Raw genomic sequence first — 19365 nt, forward strand, 5'->3', positions numbered from 1 at the left:
ACCTAAAACTCAGAGGTGAATTTAACTTGAATTGAACTTGAATTGAACTTCTACTACTCTGCAGAGACTATGTCCTACAAAACGACACGTTTTTAAAAAGAGTTTCTCTTGAAATGGTATCACGATGAAAAGACCACTAGGACATGGTGAAAATAGATAAGAAGATGATCAGAGTGGGACTTTAATCTTATTAAGTTTTAATAAATTGTGTTAAAAACATAGTTGTTTTTCCCCCCAAAAAATTGTAATCATTTAACTAAAAATGAACAGAAATGTGAATCTGTGAATATTGTAGCTTAATGGTAAAAAATAAAAAACGGTAGCCTGCATGACGTTTGCACTAAACACTGAACAGAAATCAGGAAAAACAAGAACATATGTTGGAAATTTAAAACTTGTAGACTTTTGAATCAAAACAGTTTGGTTTTTTACAGAAAACGCCCAAACTGAGAAAACGTTCCCACTAGTCAGACTGAAGGAGAGGAAGAAGGAATCTGAGAGGGAAACGAGAAACGAAGCAGGGTTAGCTTTACGTTTTCCATAAGTCTTAGTTCTAGAATGTCTAGGCAAAAAGACTTTAGCTAAAAAGTAATACAACAGGAATCATCTCACCAATCAGGTTTTAAAGATTATGAATGAAAGAAATAGTATCACATGACCAAAGAAGACAGATTTAGAGCGTATGGAGTTTTCCTCTGAAGAGGCCCTGCTGTCAGTTTTACAGAGTTTTTCTCTACTTCATGTCCTGAAATGGTTTTGAAGGAAACTAAAGTAGAAACCCCTCAAGCAGAGACCTGCAACACGAGGCTCTGGAGCCTCTTTATCCATTCAATGTGAAGGGATGTGTGTTTTAATAATCCTGAAAGGTGAATAGTTTCAAAAAACAAGGGGAGTGATATAATTTACCCTAATAATGCCTTTATTTCAGTTAATTATTTTTTATTTGAATGAAAATCTTAAATTGACATGATCTTAAATGTGTTTTTCTTCATGTTGTCAGTTGTGTTCCTTAGAGCTTCTCTCTTCAGACTTAAATCTTAAACCTTCAACCTGAAGCTTATACGCTCTCAAATCTTTCAACAGTTTCATTCAGATTTCACCAAATTGCTAAATATTTTGGGTTTAAGACCCTGAAACGTGGAACATGTCAGTCAAGGAGCAGCCTTTTGTGCGTCTGTGATGACACACATTGATGCACCAGTAGATGTTAGCGTTTGTGATGCGTTCCTGCTCCAGTGTCTTTGCATTTGCGGGTAAACGGGAAGTTCCTGTGATGAAGAGCAAAGACCAGTCAGTGCACGTTCCTCTGAAGCTGCAAAGCAGCTGGGACTGCTCCTTCACTCTGTTTCCCAGAATGCCCTCTGTCCGATCAGTCCCATCAGGAGGTCTGTGGCCCAAAACTGTGTCTGTGTGGCTGAAGCTGACTTCCTCTTCTAAAGCTTCTGCTGCTGAAACTGGATTGAACTTTTCTCTGTCTTCGGTAACCGGTTCATGTGGGAGTATTTGGAGGTTTCACTGTAGTGGCTGCGAGGAGGTGTTGGTTAGAAGTTTCTTCTTTTGTTTAAACATGCAAATAACTTTGCGTTTCCTTTTAACTGTGTAAAACATTCCGTTTTGATGGGTTGAAGTCACGCTTCAGTACCTGGTCACTGCTGCATGTCCGTCATCAGTCAAACTGCCGATGGTCACCGTCTCAGACTCTCAGGTGCAGCAAAGTTAAAAGAACAGAAACCAGCTTGCTTGTGTTACCAAGCAGCTGCACCTTCCTTTTCCTCGTGGAAAACGTTACCTGAGGATCATGGATTCAAACAGATCCCCTGGGCCCCCAACCTCCCCTTCCCCCTCTTCATTTGACACCCGTGGACCAACGTATCTTTTTACTTTGAGTTTATATTTATACTGTTGGTTTTCTTTATTGCTTCAAAGTCAAAACTGGGATTTCCTCTGTAGCTAGTGTTGTTTGCTCGGCGCTCCTATGAAAGGTGGGGATCTAGTTCTGCTCTGTGCTGATAGGCTGAGTCAGATGATCCGAAGTTTGGATCGACTGAACACACCTTATGCAGGTAATGTGCAGCAGGAGGACAAGGATGCTCAGAAAATCGGGTCAATCTACTGCAGGACCTGCTGGGTTAAAGTCAAGAGCCAGACAGACTTGTGTTGGTCACAGCCGGGTAACAAGGTGGAAATCAAACCAGAGTAAACATCTGACTGCAGAATAAAATATTTACTGTTCAAATAAAAAACATTTGCCAAAAATGCTAGTGATGATTTTTTAATAACAGTACACAGTTATTTGGACAAAAATCTTGGAATTCAGGCAACCGAGAAAAAAACCTAACAATCACTTCATATTTTTGTTATCTTACATGAAGCAATGGTGGTTTAAATTCTTTTCCATTGAAGTCGTTTCAGACTTAGAAAACTGCTTTTAACAATTTAATTATGAATTTTGCCTTAGTTTATACTACACACAATGCAAAACCTTTTTTAATAATCTGAAAAAGAATGAATGTATTGATGAATAGAATTAAAGCATAAACTGAACCATGACCTCAATCATGAATCTGTAAGAGATTGAGGAGTTTGGCTGATATCCATGTCTAAATAAGTCTTTACTTGATGTTTCTGATGAAGAAAATTTTTTCATGTCTTTAAAATTTGTGAATAGCAACAAAACCATGATTTGATTGAAAGACAATTTTCTCAAATTACATTTCCGCGTCACAGCAAAGTAAACAATACACAACTTAAAAAAGGGGGTGATAGATTTAGATTTGCCGTGTCACATGATGGATGAGCATTAGGCAGTAAACAGAGAAACCAGTAAGGGTTTGAGTTTTTCATGAAACAAAGAGAGAATGGTTTTTATTGTTTTTCTTTTTTGTCTAAATAAACCATTACAGATATTTGAGAAACCATAAATACCACGGCAGCCAGGATCAAGAACTGTTTTTAAGTCAGAGGTTTTATCTGATGGTGAAAAATGATCAACATTTTAAACATGAAAGGAAAAAAAAGGGTAGGATCTGTCCACTAGATGCCGACAGCGTCTAACTATGAGGTGTTGTTAACTGTGATAAAGAAGTCCAGACATCCACTGGTTGACTTTGGGGAATAAACTAGACTGAGATCAGAAGATTTGTGACCAACAGTTTGGTTCCATGCAGAGAAAGAGAACCACAGAAGCAATATTTGTTTTGAGGATGTTGAGGGCAGAGAAGGTCAGACGGATCTGCGTTGAGTCTTTGTAGATGTAGAGAAAGTCTGCGACAACATCCAGAGAGAGGAGCTGTGGTTTGGATGAGGACGTCTGGAGTGACCTAGAAGAACGTTGGAGATGCTCAGGACATGGTGGAGGGCTGGAAGACAGTGGGGAGATGTTCTGAAGGTGTGACAGAGGAGTTGAAGGTGGGACTGCACCAAGGATCAGCTTTGAGCTCCTTCTTGTTTGCTGTGGGGATGGACTGACTGACAGATGAGGTCAGACAGGAACCTCTGTGGATCAGGATGTTTGCAGATGACACTGATCTGATGTGAGAGGAGGAAGCAGGTGGAAGAACATCTAGAGAGGTGGAGCTTTGATCTGGAAGAGATTAATAAAAGTCATCTGCATTTAGAGTATCTGTGTGTGAATGAGGGGAACTGACGAGGAACAGCAAGGTGACAGAAAGCAGAGGTGAAAAAGGTGGAGGACTTTAATTATAATAATAACCTTTATTTATATAGCACTTTTCGAAATCAAGATTATGCTGTACGATTAACATAAGACAAAAGACCAGGATTAAAAACAGTACACAGTATGACAAAATAAAACAACACACACTCAAAACAGTGACAGCAGTTAAATGCAATCAAATCACTAAAATTAATAATATCACAAGTTTAAATTTAAGAACCAACAAAATATTTAAAAGCACGCCAATAAAGGTAAATTTTTAAAAGAGATTTAAATACTGGTAGGGATTCAGTGAGCCTGATCTTGTCTGGGAGACTATTCCAGAGTGTTGGGGCTCTTATAGCAAAGGTCCTGTCTCCCTTGGTGTTCAATCTGGATTGTGGGATTGTTAGAAAGCCTTTTGCTGAAGAACACACTGTGGTCTGCCAGACCACAGTGTGTTTTAAAAGCAATCATTAAAATCTTAAAATCTATTCTAAAACGGACTGGGAGCCAGTGCAGAGACGCTAAAACTGGAGTAATGTGATCTCTCCTTCTGGTTTTTGTTAGGAATCTGGCGGTAGCCTTTTGGACTAACTGGAGTTTATACACTCATATTCAACTGCAGGAGCCATCCAGGTTTTAATTTTGGCAATACAGCTATTCAGATTTTTGAAAAGACCAAGGTGATCAGGTTTAAAGGACAAGTATAGTTGAGTGTCATCGGCATAAAAAGGAAAATTGAGGTTATGTCAGCGTATCCCCCCCCCCAGTGGTAGTATGTAAATTGAAAATAACAGAGGTCCCAATACGGAACCCTGGGAAACGCCATATGTTTTTTTCACCTTAGATGAGCAAGACTTGCCAATAAAATGTTAAAAAACCTGTCAGCTAAGTAAAAAAACAGTTAAGAACTGTGCCAGAAAAACCAACACAAGATTTCAGAAAATTGAGTGGTCAACTGTATCAAATGCTGCACTGAGATCTAAAAGAATTAAAATAGATGATTTTCCAGAGTCCGCAGCGATTAAAAGGTCATTCATTACTCTCAGCAAGGCTGTTTTGGTGCCGTGGTTGGCCTTAAAACCAGTATGAAAGTTCTCAAATTGTCCATTGTTATTAAAAAAGGAATTACCTGCTCGGCCACTAGCTTTTCCAGAATCTTAGCCAAAAAAGGCAATTTTGAAATTGGTCTGTAATGCTCTAAGCAACTTGGGTCCAGACAGGGTTTTTTTCCAAAAGTGGCTGAATCATATTAGCCTTAAAATCATCTGGGACTGTGCCAGTTAAAAGAGATGTGTTCATTAGGAACAGAATGTGGGAGCTAATGGATCCATATTTCTTTAAAAAAATTTAACTGGCACAATGTCCAGAGAGCAATGGGATGGTTTCAGAAACAGTGTTGAAGGAGATTGTCGGAAAAACTTCAAAGACCACTGTGGGCCTCGCAGGTGGAGTTTGCAGAACAAGAGGTGACCAAGATCTGGTATTGGTTATCTGGGACCTAATGTTAGTAATCTTGTTAATAAAAATACTTCAATGGTCCAGATCAACAGAGAGTGTGGAAGAGAGGCAAAGAGGTGTATGGAAGCAGGTTGGAACGGGTGGAGCAAGGTTTCAGGTGTGATGTGTGACTAAAGAGTGTCATCAAGAATGAAAGGAAAGGCAGAGAAGACTGTGGTGAGAGCCGCCATGGTGATGATTTAGAGGTTCTGATGTAGAGACAGGAGGCAGAGATCAAGATGCTGACGGACTGACCAGGATGGATCAGGAATGAATCCATCAGAGGAACAGATCATGGAAGATGTTCTGGAGAAAAAAGAAGCAGACTTGGACACGCTGAGAGGAGGAACAGTGATGATGTTGGTGAAAGGATGATGAGGTTGGAGCTACCAAAGAGGAGGTTCATGGACGTAGAGAAGGAGGAGATGAGGTTGGTTGGTGTGAACCAGGGGAATGCAGAGGAGAAAATTAGATGGAATAAAAACTCCTGAATTGCTCAACATTTGGATAATCCAGGGATTATCCAAATTTCTCTGCTCCTAAAGACCACAGAGTTTTGAAAAACTTTGATTTTCTATTCATTTTCAGTCAGTACAAGTGAGATAAATGTTAAAAAAAGGAGTAGAAAGGTGAAAATTTGAAAGATTTGTGTCAGAAAGCTCCAGAACATTTGGATTTTAGAAAGGTAGAAACATAAGGATACAAATACAGAAGTCTTTTTACACAATGTTAGTTGGAAAAAAAGATGTTTGGGAAATTTCAGAACATTTTGCACTTGAAACATTTGTGCTCAAATGTACAAATCTGGAATTTTTTGGACTTTAAGGTCATTCAGCGTCAGATCCAGAACAAACTCTGTGACGTAACTGTGCAGCCCTGTTCGTTTCAGACAAAACAAACATGCTAACATTGGATAGCCGCCTGTGGCAGAGGGGGTGGGGGGACAGGAGGGGCTTAATCAGGTTCTTCTGATTTTATTAGGTCATAAAGGGAATGCCTAAGCTGTGGGGTCTGTTCAGAAACCCTTCCCTCTCTCCTGTCCCCTCCCAGAGGATTTAATGTCCCTGTGCCCCCCAGAGCTGGTCCAGACGAGAAGGCTGAACCATGAAGGTAACCTCCCCCAACTCAGCAAACACCAGAACTTGGATCTTGACAGACGTAGATGATGAAAGGACTGAGAGGCTGCTGTTTTTGTGATGGCAATAGAAGCAGAAATGAGAAGACTGAGTGAACTCCTCTTTTTCCTCCACAGCAGAGTTTGGCCCGTGCTTTGGTTTTGACACTTGCATTGGCGTCACCAGTGTGGTAAGCCTGTTTGCTGCAGTATGTTCACCGTGTGTTTTAATTCTCAGAGATTATACCAGATTCTTTGCCCCCCCCAGCGGTGAGCGGCCCGTGAACTGCAGATGGGGTCAGTATGGAAGCTGGTCTGACTGTGACGGCTGCACCAAGACTAAGGTACTCTAAGAGTGCGTTCACACCAACAGCTTTGACCAGCACCAGTGCTGGTTTCTTTGCATAGTCCATTTCATTGGGCAGGTCTGAAAGGTCTTCTGAATTCTGGCTTGGATCAAACACACTCGGGTCCGCTTGAGAGCGAGGGTCAAGGCCATCCAGGCCCACTGACGGTCAGTGAGCTCACTGGTTCTCTTCATCTAGTTTTTTCTTGTCCTGGCTGGGAGCAGCTGGAACTTTGGTTTTTGTTTTCAGGCGGTCTGGTACTCTCATATTTTGTGAAAGCAAACCAAACCAGATAAAGGTGTGAACATCATTGGTATGCTCGGCCCATTCTGACCAGGAGCAACTCAGTATAAAAGCCCACTTTGTGAAACTTCCTCTTCTGGAGGATCATCTGATCGTAAACCTCACTAAGATGAAAATCAGACATGGAGGTCCTTCACCTCTGGAATTTGTGCCAAAACACTGAAAGTAACTTTGGGTTCTTCAGCAGTTGTACTAACAGAGTTAAATGAATTTTGATCCATTTTTCTCAATCACACATGATTTAAAGGACATTTATTGAGATTCTGCTACGTTGAGGCGCTTTCAGAAGAGTATGTTAAAAGAAAAACATGAACTGTGTGAAATGTGCGATGTAAATTGTGTCCTTGCATTCATGTTCTTATGTGAACACTGAAAAGTTTAATCTGATTTCGTGATTCATCAGATTATAGAAGTGATCACGTGAACAGCAGTGTGTGTTTTCTCAATCCAAAAATGGCAGCCTAAATGTAAATGTAATTGAGATTTCTCCCCGGACAGTGCCGGACTTCGCAGTTTGGGGGCCACAGGCCAACAACAACATGGGGCCCTTTCTGGTTGTAGTATGAATTGATAATTATTTGTTTAAAAATCCTTAGCTATCGGGTAAAACCTACCAAATGATTTGATAAGAATTTAAAAACTGAAATCAAATTTAAATGAGAAAGAAATGTATTTTATTTTATATTCATCCTTTTAGACCAGTCACACACACACACCCACACACACACACACACGCACACACACTGAAGGAGGAGGGTTTGGGGAAGAGAAGAAGGGAGTTAAGAATGTGTGCCCTGTCTAGGCTACCCCACTTTGGTGGGACACAGCCTGGGTATTTAGATAGATTCATCCTTTTTACTTGGAAAAACATTACATTAATTAAATGCACTCATTTGTTAATCCCTCACTTCCTAGTAGGAACACAATTTTGATGTCTTTTCTTTATGTGTTCAGGTTTTACTAAAGTGAACAAAAGAAACAGATTTTTTTGTTAGAGTTTTCTGTTCCGTTCTTGATTTTCCTTTTGTTTTCTGTCCTCCAGCAATTTTGGAAGCTTGGCAACAAATGTCTGGCTTTCTTTTGCCTTTTCTTCTTTCCACAACCCCTCAGATGACTTTGCTTCATTTGACCACTTTTTAAAAATTGCTTTGAATTATCATTTAATCTCTGACAGATAGTCATCTAAAAGAAAAAACCACCAGACCCACCAAAAAAAAACAACCCAAAATTTTAATCAGTGATTAATTAGCAGTAATTAATCAACCATGATTTATTACTTCCTGATTTGATTGAAAATTCAACTTTATCACATTTTTAGTGATATTGCAAATCACCATTTTTGCAGCCATCAGAGAAAAACATGAAATAATGGACTTCTATTGAATTTTACTAGCAACCACTGATGTTTTGCTGAAATATTTAAAAAATGAAAGTGAAAAACACAAATGATTATACACTATAGAAGTTCTAGTTTAACTTATTAGCCTATCACGAACAAAAGCGGAAATCGTTCTTGTATTTTAAAATTATTAAAACATAAACAAATCTCCTTGTGAAAAAAAATAAAGAGGAGTTTTATATTTTGAAAACCTGTTCTTGTGAATATAAAATTTCCAAGCAATAAATGAAACATTCACCTGAGATAATGCCAAAAAGAACTTTTTGTTTTGTGTATTAAAAGGAATTTTGCACAAAACCAACAGTAAAAATCCTCCCAAAAACCTGCATTCACTAAACAAATGAGCTCTTGTTTTTATAGTAATATTAGAAAAAGCTTAGTAGTTTTTCTGCCTCATTCTGTCTTTTCAACGCAGCCTCACGTCAGATCTGAAGTGAAAAACATTGTATAGAAAGGGAGCACATGGAATAAAAATGTCTAAATGTAAAATAGTCATAATAAACTCAACATTAGTAGCATATGCTGAGAAAACGAAAGCAACAATCAATCCGACTTCACTCAGGATTGAGTAATCTCTCATGCGGCAGAGCTTGCAGCACCATGCTAAAATTAAACAGGAAATATGCAAAAATCAGCGATTTTGAGGATAGAAATGATTAGAATTAAACTTATACATTGCATTTATGGAACAGGTTAGTATGAACACATTTATTTTAGCATCAGTAGGCTTTACATGTCATGACAGCAGGTGAGGAAGACGACAGGTGAAGCACTGCCTGTCACCTGCCTCTCCCCAAAACCGCACTTCCCTGTTTGAAAAGTATTTCAACCAGGAACTAAAAGCTCCAGAATCGATCCTAAATCCGCTCAAATTATGTTCATCCACCTACGCAAATTTTGCCCCAAATTCAGAATAAAAACTGCCCTATTGAGCAGCAAATTGCCCAGTCGGCAGGAGCTGCCTCTGATCGCTAACTTGGGAATCTCTGGAGTTGCTGATGGATGGAATATACCATTGCTGCAGAGGGACGGGGAGGACGTGATCAATCTTATGCCAGTTCAGTGATTTGAGGTGTTTTTTCATGACAGAGTTAAATAATGGTGTGGGTAACATTTATTTTAGACACTTTTATTAAGTCTTCAACTCAGGGCCCCTATAGAGTTGGGGGCCCCATACTACCTTTTCCCAATTGGAAGTCCGCCTCTGTCCCCAGATACTCTAAATTTAAAGGGCCTTTATCATTCAAAAATCACCTTTTTGGAATTTTTAGGTGTGTTATAATGTTCTTTCCTCATGAAAAACAACCCCAAAGCGTTTTTTTGATCCATTTACACGGTTACGAGTATTCCCTTTAAAAACCTGCTCTCTAAGCACCTGCCCCTCCCAATCCACGTAAACAAGTTGGTCCTCACATTGTGATGTCACAAAGTGAAGAACAGCCCCTTCCAGGAAGTCTGTGCTGCTTGCCCCGCCCCCAGGCTAACAGACACACCCACTTTCTCAATGGAGCTAGTGGTGATCGGCTAAATGGTTTCATCTTATGTGCACATCCATCTCTGCAAAAGTTTGGATGTTTGTTTGTTTTCGTCAGCAACACGCAGACCTGCCGTGGCTGGCTCTAGGTGGACGTCAGGAAATGGGCGGCACCCACAAGGAGCAAAAGGCGGAGCCTCAGAGATCAATTTGTCCTAATTCCGGGTCAGAAAAGGGCTGCATAGAAAACTCCTACTTCATTAAACATCGTCTTTTATGTGGCAAAGGTAATATAGTATCAAATATGTGTTGTATGTCTTTTGGCTTCCTTCAGCTTCTGCCCGACTCGATCAATCTAGTTTTTCAAAAGTCATGGAATCAACTCAATCATTCATCTACTTTGCTTTCTGTTTATTTTGCCGGGTAGTTGTCTGATAGATGGCATAAGTTTAAAGCCATCGGTATTTCAATTGAGTATTTCAATAAACTTAACATGCCAAACACATACAGTATAAATAAAGCTCTTAAAGTTAACCTGGAACCAACAATCATCATTCGACATACAAGATATTCTCAATTCATTATTAGTCCAGTGTGTTTGGTTTGGATTTTGGAACTGGAGTGGAATCTGACCAAACTAAGATGCAGGTGTGAGAGCTCTTTAGTGATGAATTATTTAAGGTAAGTTTTTGCAGTTGACAAGGGCATGTCTGGCCCGGGTGGAGACACTCCCAATTGCTGAGATATCGAATGTGAAAATATGGATATAGTTTACCCCGACAAGCACAATATAGGCTATCAAATGTTTAAAAAGAAATATACTGTTTGTGTAAAACAACCACAAAAGTGGAAATGGAAGGGAAGTTAATGGTTGAGTGAAAGCCAGTAATTACACTGACCAAAAACATAAACGCAACACTTTTGTTATTGCTCCCATTTTTTATGGTATGAACTCAAAGATGTGAAACATTTTCCACATACACAAAATAACCAGTTCTCTGAAATATTGTTCACCAACCTTTCTAAATCTGTGATAGTGAGCACTTCTCCTTTGCCAAGACAATTCATCCCACCTCACAGGTGTGCCATATCAACATGCTGATTAGACAGCATGATTATTGCACAGGTGTGCCTTAGACTGGCCACAAGAAAAGGCCACTCTGAAATCTTCAGTTTTGTTTTATTGAGGGGGTCAGGGGACTCAGACAACCAGTCAGTATCTGGTGTGACCACCATTTGCCTCATGAAGTGCGACACATCTCCTTCGCATGGAGTGGATATTGGCAGGAACTGGAACACACTGTCGTATACTCCGATCCAGAGCATCCCAAACATGCTCAATGGGTGACATGTCCGTTGAGTATGCTGGGCATGCAAGAACTGGGATGTTTTCAGCTTCCAAGGATTGTGTACAGATCCTTGCAACATGGGGCCGTGCATTATCATGCTGGAACATGAGGTGATGTTGTTGGATGTACGGCACAACAATGGGCCCCAGGATCTCGTCACGGTATCTCTGTGCATTCAAAATGTCATCAATGAAATGCACCTGTGTTCTTCGCCCATAACATACTGTATGCCTGCCCATACCATAACCCCACCACCACCATGGGCTACTCGATCCACAACATTGACATCAGAAAACCGCTCACCCACACGACGCCACACACGCTGTCTGCCATCTGCCCTGAACAGTGTAAACCGGGATTCATCCGTGAAGAGAACACCTCTCCAACGTGCCAGACGCCATCGCATGTGAGCATTTGCCCACTCAAGTCGGTTACGACGACGAACTGGAGTGAGGTCGAGACCTCGATGGGGACGACGAGCATGCAAATGAGCTTCCCTGAGACGGTTTCTGATAGTATGTGCAGAAATTCTTTGGTTATGCAAACCGTTTGTTTCAGCAGCTGTCCGAGTGGCTGGTCTCAGACCATCTTGGAGGTGGACATGCTGGATGTGGAGGTCTTGGGCTGGTGTGGTTACACGTGGTATGCGGTTGTGAGGCCGGTTGGATGTGCTGCCAAATTCTCGGAAACGCCTTTGGAGACGGCTTATGGTGGAGAAATGGACATTCAATTCCCTAGCAACAGCTCTGGTGGACATTCCTGCTATCAGCATGCCAATTGCACGCTCCCTCAAAACTTGCGACATCTGTGGCATTGTGCTGTGTGATACAACCGAAGGTTTCAGAGTGGCCTTTTCTTGTGGCCAGTCTAAGGCACACCTGTGTAATAATCATGCTGTCTAATCAGCATGTTGATATGGCACACCTGTGAGGTGGGATGGATTGTCTTGGTAAAGGAGAAGTGCTCACTATCACAGATATAGACAGATTTGTGAACAATATTTCAGAGAACTGGTTATTTTGTGTATGTGGAAAATGTTTCACATCTTTGAGATCATACCATAAAAAATGGGAGCAATAACAAAAGTGTTGCGTTTATATTTTTGGTCAGTGTATTTCCTGTCCATACAAATTGAATGAAGCAAAGCAGAAGCCCTAAAAGCTTCAGGAACTCTGTCAACACTGATGTCTTTAACAAATGAAACCAGAGGTTTACAGATAACAGAAATTTATGGACAGCAATGCAAAAACTGTTCTAAAAACTGGAAACATGTAGCCGACAGCAGGGGTTTTTGGATTCCAGTTACAGATGAAGGCCATGCCAAGAAGGTCAATCAGCCAGATTTACTTGTTTCAGTTCTTGTTATCAGATTACTGTTGTTACATTTGTGGCTCTTTTTAATGCATGAATCCATTCATCTTTGTTAATGTGACTTCATCTCAGTGTGGACCAGGGGAAAGCTCCCTAAGGCTTTAATGTGTTTCTCTCCTGAATTCCTGTTGGGTCCTATCTGCGTGGATTTTGCACGTTCTCCTCGTGCATGTGCGGCTTCTCTCCAGCTTCCTCCCACAGTCCAAAAACATGCTTCATAGGTCAATTGGGGTCTCTAAATTGCCCCTAGGTGTGAGTGTGTGGACCTGCAGCTGACGCTGACCTGTTCAGTGTGAACCCCGCCTTCACCGACAGTGGCTCGGATAGGCTCCAGCAACCCCATTACCCCAGAAGGGATTCCGCAGGTTCTGTGGACGAATGGATGTTTCTAAAAGACATGAAAGGCCTGTTTGTTGGTTATACTCAGAATAGTTCAGGAAGACCTTATTATATACTTTTTAGACCAGGTTTTGCTGTGAAAAGTGATAAAAAGAAGATTTGTATCTAAAAACTAAAGGTATTCACCGTTTTGTCGTTAAAACGGATTTCAGTGACGCATGATGCATGTGAACATATAGGCTGCTTTTGGTGGGATGATCTATGAGCCTGGTTTGAATCCTGCAGTCTATACTTGTGGAGTGTATTACCTAAAAAAAAAAAAAACACAGTTCAGTGAAAGCTGAGCAGCTGACAAAACAATCTCCAGGTCTCTGCTCTCAAAGGTCAAAGCTGTCAGGGATGTGTATTTGTCCTGGCAAAGGAAGCAAAGTTATCTCCAGTAAAACTGGGCCATTTAGTTTTTTTATGACCCGCACAGGAACATTCCTCTTTTAGGAACAGAACATATTTGCTATTTCAAGCGTTTTTATTTTTATGTGGTTGTCATGAGACAGTTTTGGGTCAGGAACTCACACAGCTGTTGGTTATCGGACAGGATCACTGAATTTGATGAGGCCTTCTTTGCTTCTTCAGATGATCACAGCTCTAATCATTTGAAACATCTTTGTACACTCTGATGTGAAAACGTCAGTCACTGCAGAGCTGTAGCAGAACCAGGTATGTGCAAAGGATTTTAGAGGGGCTGGGGCTCAAAGTCAGAAAAGGGCAGCGAGAGCACCGTTTTTCTGTCTTTTGAACAACATGGAAATTATCTATCTATCTATCATCCATCCATCCATCCATCCATCCATCCATCCATCCATCCATCCATCCATCCATCCATCCATCCATCCATCCATCCATCCATCCATCCATCCATCCATCCATCCTCCTCTTCTTATCTGGGACCGGGGCAGCAGTCTAAGATGATATCAAAGATGCCCAGATTTCCCTCGCCCCGGCCACTTTCTCCAGCTCCTCTGGGGGGGCACGGAGGCGTCTCTCCAGCGTGTCCTGGGTCTTCATAGGACAACTGTCCCAGCTGTCAACCAGCTAACAAAAATGAGCTGGTAACTGGTTTTCAGTTCTGCATTGCCAGGTCCTCTGCTTTATTCACTTTCTGTTTCTCCACAGTTTCTGTACTGTTTAAGTTTCTTTATTAAATCTTTACGTTTCTGCCTCCAAGGCCAGTTGCCTGCACTTTGGCTCGTACACCTCCAGTTCCTGACAGTTAAAGTCAATGGTTACAGCCAATGTGATTCTTGTTCTCAATGGGGATTCACTGCCAGATAAACTCTCTTTTGCATCTTATCCTCTAAACGTGGCCGCGAGCATGGAAGTGAAAACCTGATTTAAGAGAGTCGGGGGTCTAGCCATTTGACGCTGTTGTGTTTGCCCCATCTTGATTTTCTTTTTGCTGACATGTTTATTACGCTTAAATATATAAAGTTTTTACTCAAGTAAACGCAAGAGATATTTTCTAATTAAAGACGTCTTTTATAATAGCAGAAAAATCAGGAACTATGAGGCTGTTTGTGAAAAAGGGATTTTCTATCATGGTTTATTGTTGGCAGTGATAAAACGTCCACCTCCACCACCTGCCGGACCCTTTATGTAGTCTATGCCGTATTCTGACCTGACATATTGGAGACTCAACAAGCCATAGCTCTAGTGACAAAAGTGCCCCAGCCCCCTCTGAGGTCTCCTGTGGTCGAATGCCATTGGATTCTGCATGCAGAGGTGCTTTTCTGCTTATCATGGTTGTATCAAGACATGTTCTCTTGAGAGGCTTTTTTTTTACTGTTTTGTTGTGTTATCCATTCTCCTTGATCCTTTGTTATTAACAAATGAACACATACAGTATACAAAACACTGCAGCATTTTATAAGAAGTTTGTGCTACAAAGAATCCCTCCTATGTCAGTATGAAGTAGCCTTTTGTCTGGGGGGCGTATACCTCACCTGACCCCTTTGTTGATGAAAAGTAACATCTATTCACCACTGAGTTGACTTTTTCCAAAACTGATTTAAATAACTTTTAACCACTGAGTTGACTTTTTCCAAAACTGATTTAAATAACTTTTAACATTTTCTGAAGTTAAACTTGCTTAATTAGTAGATTTCCTGATAAGAAGTGAGGCAGTCAGATGACCTACCTCAGCCCTGGATGTACGAACCGTGGTACATGATCCAGATTTCTTTATAGTTTTGGGGACAGAGGAGCGGATGAAACATGGACAGAAATCTGTACCAATGCTGCAAACTCAGCGGTCTGATCATTTTAGTTCTCAAAGTTATAAATCAGACTCCATAGGAGATACGGAACCTCAACACATCTCACTGGTAAGACGTGGAATACCTGATGGCGAGGAGAAAACCAAAAGAAGTTGTGTTTTATTACATTTGCAGCACATTATTGATTGTTTTCCTTTCTTTCTGTTGCCTCTTTTTCAGGTGCGAACGCGCCACGTTGAGGTGTTTGCTCAGTTTGATGGGACACCGTGTTCAGGAGAAGCCACTGAAAGACAGTCATGCGCCCCACAGAGGGCGTGCCCCCTGGAAACGGGCTGTGGAGGCAGATTTCGCTGCACCTCTGGTAGCTGCAAGTCAAATCTTATCTTCAAAAAGTCCAAAATTGTTGCTTAGATTCCTGAATTGCGATGCAGGTCAGTGCATAAGCCAGTTGCTGGTGTGTAACGGAGACCAGGACTGTGAGGACGGCCTGGATGAGAGAAACTGTGGACGTGACGACAGCCACTATTCGTGCGACCTGCATAAAACGCCCCCCAACTCTGACTTCACAGGCAGAGGGTGAGCATTGGACGGCAAAGACCTGGTACCACATGGAAGAGGCAGGAACTGAGAGGCTTTAACGTTGATGTGTTAAAGGTACGACGTGCTGACGGACACGTTCAAAGCAGGAGTCATCAACACTCTGAGCTTTGGGGGGCAGTGCAGAAAGGTCTTCAGCGGCGACCACAAGGTGACCTACCGACTGCCGCAGAACATCCTCAGGTACAACTTTGAGGTAAGCAAACAGATGGAAAATTTGACTGTTTTAAGCACACTTTTCTGGGGTTAATCCTTAAATAAACGACATTGCGGAGAAGTGCAAGCATTCAAGAAAGATTGCAGTGAGTAAATAACTAGCTGGATTTCAACACAAAACAGAATCCAGCCCATGAATGAATACCAGTTTTTAGCTTTTAAACAGACTTAAAAAAGATGGGGGCCTGTCTGGGATTTTTCTTTTTTTGGTCAGCCACATCACTGCTCTTGTAGGAATAAAAGAGGACTTTCTTCCTGATTCAAAATTCTGTGGTTTGAAACAATCATACAATCAGAAGCAACAATTGAAATGTAGTTGACAGGTAGGACTACTTGAATTCAGAAACGTTTTGGCATTAAACTGATGCTGCCTTCAACCAGGGTTTGTCTCTTTAAACAGCAAAGTTTTCTTTCTGGAAGCCTGGACCAGGATCTGTTGAGGCTTTTTCTTGTTCTATAATTTTATTAACTACAGCAAAACGAATTTGAAGACTTTGTGCAATTTATCGCTGGCCAGGACCAGCCTCGGGTTTGCTGCCCAAAATTATGACCCCTTAGAAAAAACGTCTGCCGAGTTTCTTGTGCGTGAGATTGTTACTCTGAGGAAATGTTTAATATAAAGATATCTGGAATGAAAAGACTCATTACAATGTGAATTATTTACTTCATTCATGTTTGTAGACAGGGGTAAATGAAAACGGGTAATTGGGCGGAGCAAAGTAAAGTAAATGGGTGGAGTCAACGTTCCTGACTCCACCCATGGCTCCATGCATCATATGGAGACGTAGATCTGCTGTAAAATATCAAACTTTTAGGGTGATTTTTAACATCTACCAATAGGGACTGCAGATGAAAAATAGCCTTTTGGCTAACTCTGGCATATTGACAGAAATGTTTATTAACATGCGCCGTCCCTGTATTGAATAAATAAATATAAAAAAAGTAAAATTGGAATGTCAGTTCCTACTTTTACCTATCTAAACACAAATACGCAAAGAAAATCTTTTTGGTTTTTGTTTTATCTCTTTATTTCTCGATGAACATGGAATGTTTCGGCTGTTCCTTGACCCAAGAACAAACATTAGCCAATTCTGGTTATTGAAAAAACAAAATCCATTATTATATGCTAACGTCTTGTTGCTTAGATTGGTTGTTATTAAGTTCTAAATGTGGTTTGGAGACCGGATCAAACAATCTTGTCCTCTTTTTTTTAAACTACATTTCAAATGAAGTTTTGTAATCCTGACAGTGACCAAGCTCTAAAAATTCTCAAAAAATGAGTGACGTGTTTCATGTTCAGGTCCAGGTCGACAACGAAGAGAGCGACGAGTCTTATTTAAGCTCCTGGTCCTACATGCAGGACGTCCAGTCCAACGCCCTGATCGGACACGACCGCCGCAGCTTCCACAAAGAGCTCAGCGACAGCAAGGTCAGCGTGGCGTTCGCGTCAGAGATCAGATCCCATCTCTGTCTGTCCACATGTCTGGACGCAGCATGTATCTGAGAATCACTGTCCAGCCTGTGTCTCGTCTTTCAGGCCTACCGAATTATAATCCTAAAGAATAAAGTGGCGCTGGCCCAGTTTCAGAACTCTGCCCCAGACTATCTGCCCCTCTCTGAAAGCTTCTGGAAGGACTTGTCCTCTCTGCCCCTCACGTACGACTACTCCGCCTACCGCCGGCTGCTGCAGACCTACGGCACCCACTACCTGGCAGAGGGGGTTCTAGGGGGAGAATACCAGGGGCTGTTGGAGCTGGACCAGCACGCTTTCACTTCAACCAGTAAGACATAAAAAAAAAAGGTTTTATTGACGTCGCACACTCAGCGATTCTCTGTGGAACCTTCTCCCACAACACAATCTTGAATTTAGAAGATTTTTACATTTTAAACCTCTGAAACAAGAGTATGGTGGCCCAGACAGCTCAGCTCACAACACAAAACGCTCAAACCTTTTGGTAGCAAAAGGGGTTGCACAGTGGCGCCGTGGTTAGAATTCTGGCCCCACAGGAGGAAGGCTCTGGTTTGAATCCCTTTCTTTGTGCAGTTTGCTTCTGTGGGTTTTCTCCTGGAACTCTAGCTTCCTCCTGAAGTCCAAAGACATGCTTCCTGGGTTAATAGATCAATCTTAATTGCCCCTAGGTGTGAGTGTGAGGGATATTGTGGCCCTGCAACCTGTGGCCCGCTTTCGCCCACCCAGGGGCGCAATAAGTGGGAATGCAGCATATGCGTCGCATAGGGGCGATGGCCAAAGGGGGCACCAAACCGAAGTTGTGAAAATTGTTTATAGTTCGAATTTATTTTATTTCCCAGCTTTTTGCACGCATGTATTTACATAATATGATCAGAAACAAAAGCACATCAAAACATTAGCCGCTCCTCCCTCACTCGGGTCTTGTACAGAGAGTGCAATCGGATGTGCTGGAGCGCCTTCTCACGTAGACGCACGAGGGTTCGCGTCTGATTGTTTTTATTTTGAATTGTGTGATCATCTGCTGACAGCGCGCTGTAACCCTTGTGCTATCCTAGGCACTTTAATGTTGGTAGTTGGGTCATCTAGACCAGTGTTTTTCAACCAGTGTGCCGCGGCACACTAGTGTGCCGTGGGAGATGGTCAAGTGCGCCGTGGAGAAATTGCCCTCATTAACTGATCTAAAAACATTTTCCATCTCCAGAAAATCAGCTCTGTGTTCATCCAAACAGGCCCTGATAAAACACTGAGTAGTTAGGAATATAAAAGATCTTAAAATTACTTTTTCTTTGTGTTTATTTAATTCTATTAAAGACATTTTGATAAGAATCACGGTACCGCGATTTAGCTGCAGCTATAACTGTGTAAGAAAAAGTCCCGCCCCTTTAACTGTCTCCGCCAATCATTCTTGAAGGCTTAATCACATGTCATCAGTCTGACCAATCAGAAATGGTTAAAGTCTTCACTTCCTTGTTCTTAATCCTGCTGATAAAGTCGCTCAGTTCTAACAAAAATACCAGCTAAAGTTCATCTTTAGCTGGTGGTTCATCTCTTAGAAAACAACAGCCGCAACTACCTGCTTTTTCTGCCACAATTATCACAAAAATCCACGTGAGATTGCGGGGGGGGGCTGTCGATCAATACAGACCATGAATTTTTGCTTTTTTTTTTTTTTTGGTTGCTGGTGTGCCGCGGGATTTTTTTCAGGGTTAAAGTGTGCCGTGGCTCAAAAAAGGTTGAAAAACACTGATCTAGACCCACTAGACAGTGCTCTGGACCTTTTTTCTTCAATGATTTGTGATCTTCACTGGTGTCCATGGATTACATGAAATCTTTCCACCTTTATCCACCTTTGTCATGGTAGGGAGAACACATCAATGGAAGGGGGGGTCATCTAAGATAGCCCAGGGGTAAATAGAAAGGCAAAAGAAAAACAACCAGGGGCTCAAAGCAGAAA

The 19365-nt window shown here is 41.5% G+C and overlaps 1 protein-coding gene across 2 annotated transcripts in view; it reads left to right on the forward strand.

Annotated features, from left to right (window-relative positions):
• Nucleotides 1-6181: 6181 nt before the first annotated feature.
• The window catches only part of LOC101174608 (complement component C7), a 28089-nt gene continuing 14905 nt past the window's right edge, over nucleotides 6182-19365 (forward strand). Inside the window, exons 1-8 of one of the 2 annotated variants that reach the window (XM_004075128.4) lie at nucleotides 6182-6268; nucleotides 6411-6463; nucleotides 6541-6616; nucleotides 15347-15488; nucleotides 15559-15703; nucleotides 15782-15920; nucleotides 17241-17369; nucleotides 17478-17721. In XM_004075128.4, coding sequence (XP_004075176.1) covers nucleotides 6263-6268; nucleotides 6411-6463; nucleotides 6541-6616; nucleotides 15347-15488; nucleotides 15559-15703; nucleotides 15782-15920; nucleotides 17241-17369; nucleotides 17478-17721 — 934 coding nt within the window. In that variant the 5' untranslated portion in view covers nucleotides 6182-6262. The remainder of the gene's footprint in view (nucleotides 6269-6410; nucleotides 6464-6540; nucleotides 6617-15346; nucleotides 15489-15558; nucleotides 15704-15781; nucleotides 15921-17240; nucleotides 17370-17477; nucleotides 17722-19365) is intronic. The other variant, XM_011482100.3, reaches the window with a different exon arrangement.

The sequence above is a fragment of the Oryzias latipes genome, chromosome 12, assembly GCF_002234675.1.
Source record: "Oryzias latipes chromosome 12, ASM223467v1".
Classification (NCBI taxonomy): domain Eukaryota; kingdom Metazoa; phylum Chordata; class Actinopteri; order Beloniformes; family Adrianichthyidae; genus Oryzias; species Oryzias latipes.